Source organism: Morus notabilis, unplaced genomic scaffold (assembly GCF_000414095.1).
Source record: "Morus notabilis unplaced genomic scaffold, ASM41409v2 Scaffold9642, whole genome shotgun sequence".
In the NCBI taxonomy this organism is placed as follows: domain Eukaryota; kingdom Viridiplantae; phylum Streptophyta; class Magnoliopsida; order Rosales; family Moraceae; genus Morus; species Morus notabilis.
In genome coordinates, this window is record NW_010358392.1 from 1 (window position 1) to 2,027 (window position 2,027).

At 34.1% G+C, this 2,027-nt stretch overlaps 1 protein-coding gene across 1 annotated transcript; it reads right to left on the bottom strand.

The window, feature by feature from the left end:
- Nucleotides 1-318: 318 nt before the first annotated feature.
- On the bottom strand, nucleotides 319-1,940 carry LOC21383904 (exopolygalacturonase clone GBGE184; the record flags this gene model as incomplete). Its single annotated transcript, XM_010092458.2, has 3 exons — nucleotides 319-532; nucleotides 765-1,054; nucleotides 1,623-1,940. Coding segments are annotated over 3 exons (822 nt in total), but the record flags the coding sequence as incomplete, so codon positions are not given.
- Nucleotides 1,941-2,027: the final 87 nt, after the last annotated feature.

The following is a 2,027-nucleotide window of genomic DNA, read 5'->3' on the forward strand; positions in this document are numbered from 1 at the left end:
TTTTTTTTTTTACTATAACAGAAACGTTCAAATTGTCAAGAGCAAATCATAAATTTGGGGGTTTTTGAATACTGATGGCTCGTTTGGTTAACGCGTTTAAGTCAATAAATTTGATTCTGAGTTTAAATTTTGTGAGAAAATTATTGGTGTGAATTTTTTTTTATTTAAATTTTTTGTGAAAGAATAATATTTTAGCATAATTAGAATCATAGTTTCAGACACGTGAAACAAACGTGCAGTGAAATTTTTTGTTATGCATGGGTCAAGACCTACCAATCAAACACGATTTTGGTTTTTGAAACTAATTACTGGACTTACTTGGTTTTTGCGACCGTAGTTCTGATCAATGATGATGGGGTTTTTCACATTCTTCATTACAATATTTTCATAGATGATGCCAGTCGCTTCACCTGAAGTTGTCCCACCCCAAGTCTTGATTCTGGCACCATTCGTTGTGTTAACTAATGTGCAGTTTCTTACAACGATGTTGCTGACACCCTTGTCGTAAGACCATTTTCCAAGGCTACCAACACTGTCCCAGAACCACCCAAAAATATGGCACATGATTAGCCCATATAATCATATTCAAAACTAGAAGAGATGTATAAATTTTGAAAAACAATTGAAAATATTGTCAAAATCTACAAGTATAACGGTATCTAATCAACCACATTATAACACATCATTTAAAATATTTGAGATACATTTTAATCGACTTTTTCATGTTTTAATATTTGAACTCTATTCAAGTGGGTGTGAATTACCTAATGCCATGTCCTGGACCACAAGTGACGTTAGTGATGTAGATATTGTGGCAGTCTTGAACTATGCCAATGCAGTCATCACCGGTTGCAATGGCGGTATTAGTAACATTGACAGAAGTCGAAGCGCTTATATGAATGCCGTCGGTGTTTGGGCTTTCAGCTGGAGCGGTTATCTTAACATTATTGAGAGTAATGTTTTTGCTCTCATAAATGAAAAAGTGGAACCATTTGCTGTTCAAGGATGTGATCCCCTCAACATATGCGTTGTTCACATTACTAAACCTCAGTGACTGCAATACATAAAAAAGAAATCCAATTATTATTACAACATTAATTTTTTTTACGTGATCATTAATCATTAGTTTGTTGTTATATTTATTTTAAGGATTATTTCACTTGTGTCTGTAAATTTCGATGTCATTCTCACTTTACTTTTTGACTTTTAAAATCTCTCATTTCACTCTTAATAAATTGTGAATTAGTCTCATTTAACTCCATCTTTTAGAATTTTCGTTAAGAACATACAAAGATAGAGAGAGTTAAGTGAGATCATGATTTTATTGTTACAATTTCTATTAAAAATAAACAGAAAAATGTCATGTGACCACACTCAACCTCCTCTTTTAACTGTTTGTTGTTTTTTCTAAAAATTCTAGTAGATGGATTAACATGGACTCATCCAAAATTCAAGAAATAAAGTTACATTTTTATAGTTTTTGAGAAACAAAATGAGAATGACACTATAATTCTTGAGATATAGGTGAGATGGATCGTTTTTTTTTATTTAAATTTTGATATGATTTTAATATGATCGGACTACTGATTATAAAAATTAAATTATTGCAAGTGCTAGCTTACGGATGCGAGATGTTGGCAGTTGGGGTTTGTCTTGCAGTCATTGTAATGCCAAACCTTCGGCCCTTGGCCGTCGAAAGTTCCTTTGCCGGTGAGAACCAATCCATTGACGAATTCAAAGGAGAACCATTCCGGGGAAGAGTAGTCACTGACGTCGGTCGTGGCCTTCACAGTACCCTGAACCTCAATAACTATTGGCTCCGAGCTTTTACATGGCCCTTGGAACACAACAGGTCCCACCAAAAATGCTCCTGTAGGAATCACAATCTTTGCTGGCGCGTTTGAGTTTCTGCATGCCGCTACCCAAGTCTTCATAAATGCCTTCAATATTATCCATGGACAAGCAATTGGTGTTTAGTATGTTGCATTGCTCAAGTTGTAAATATATATATATATATATATATATAT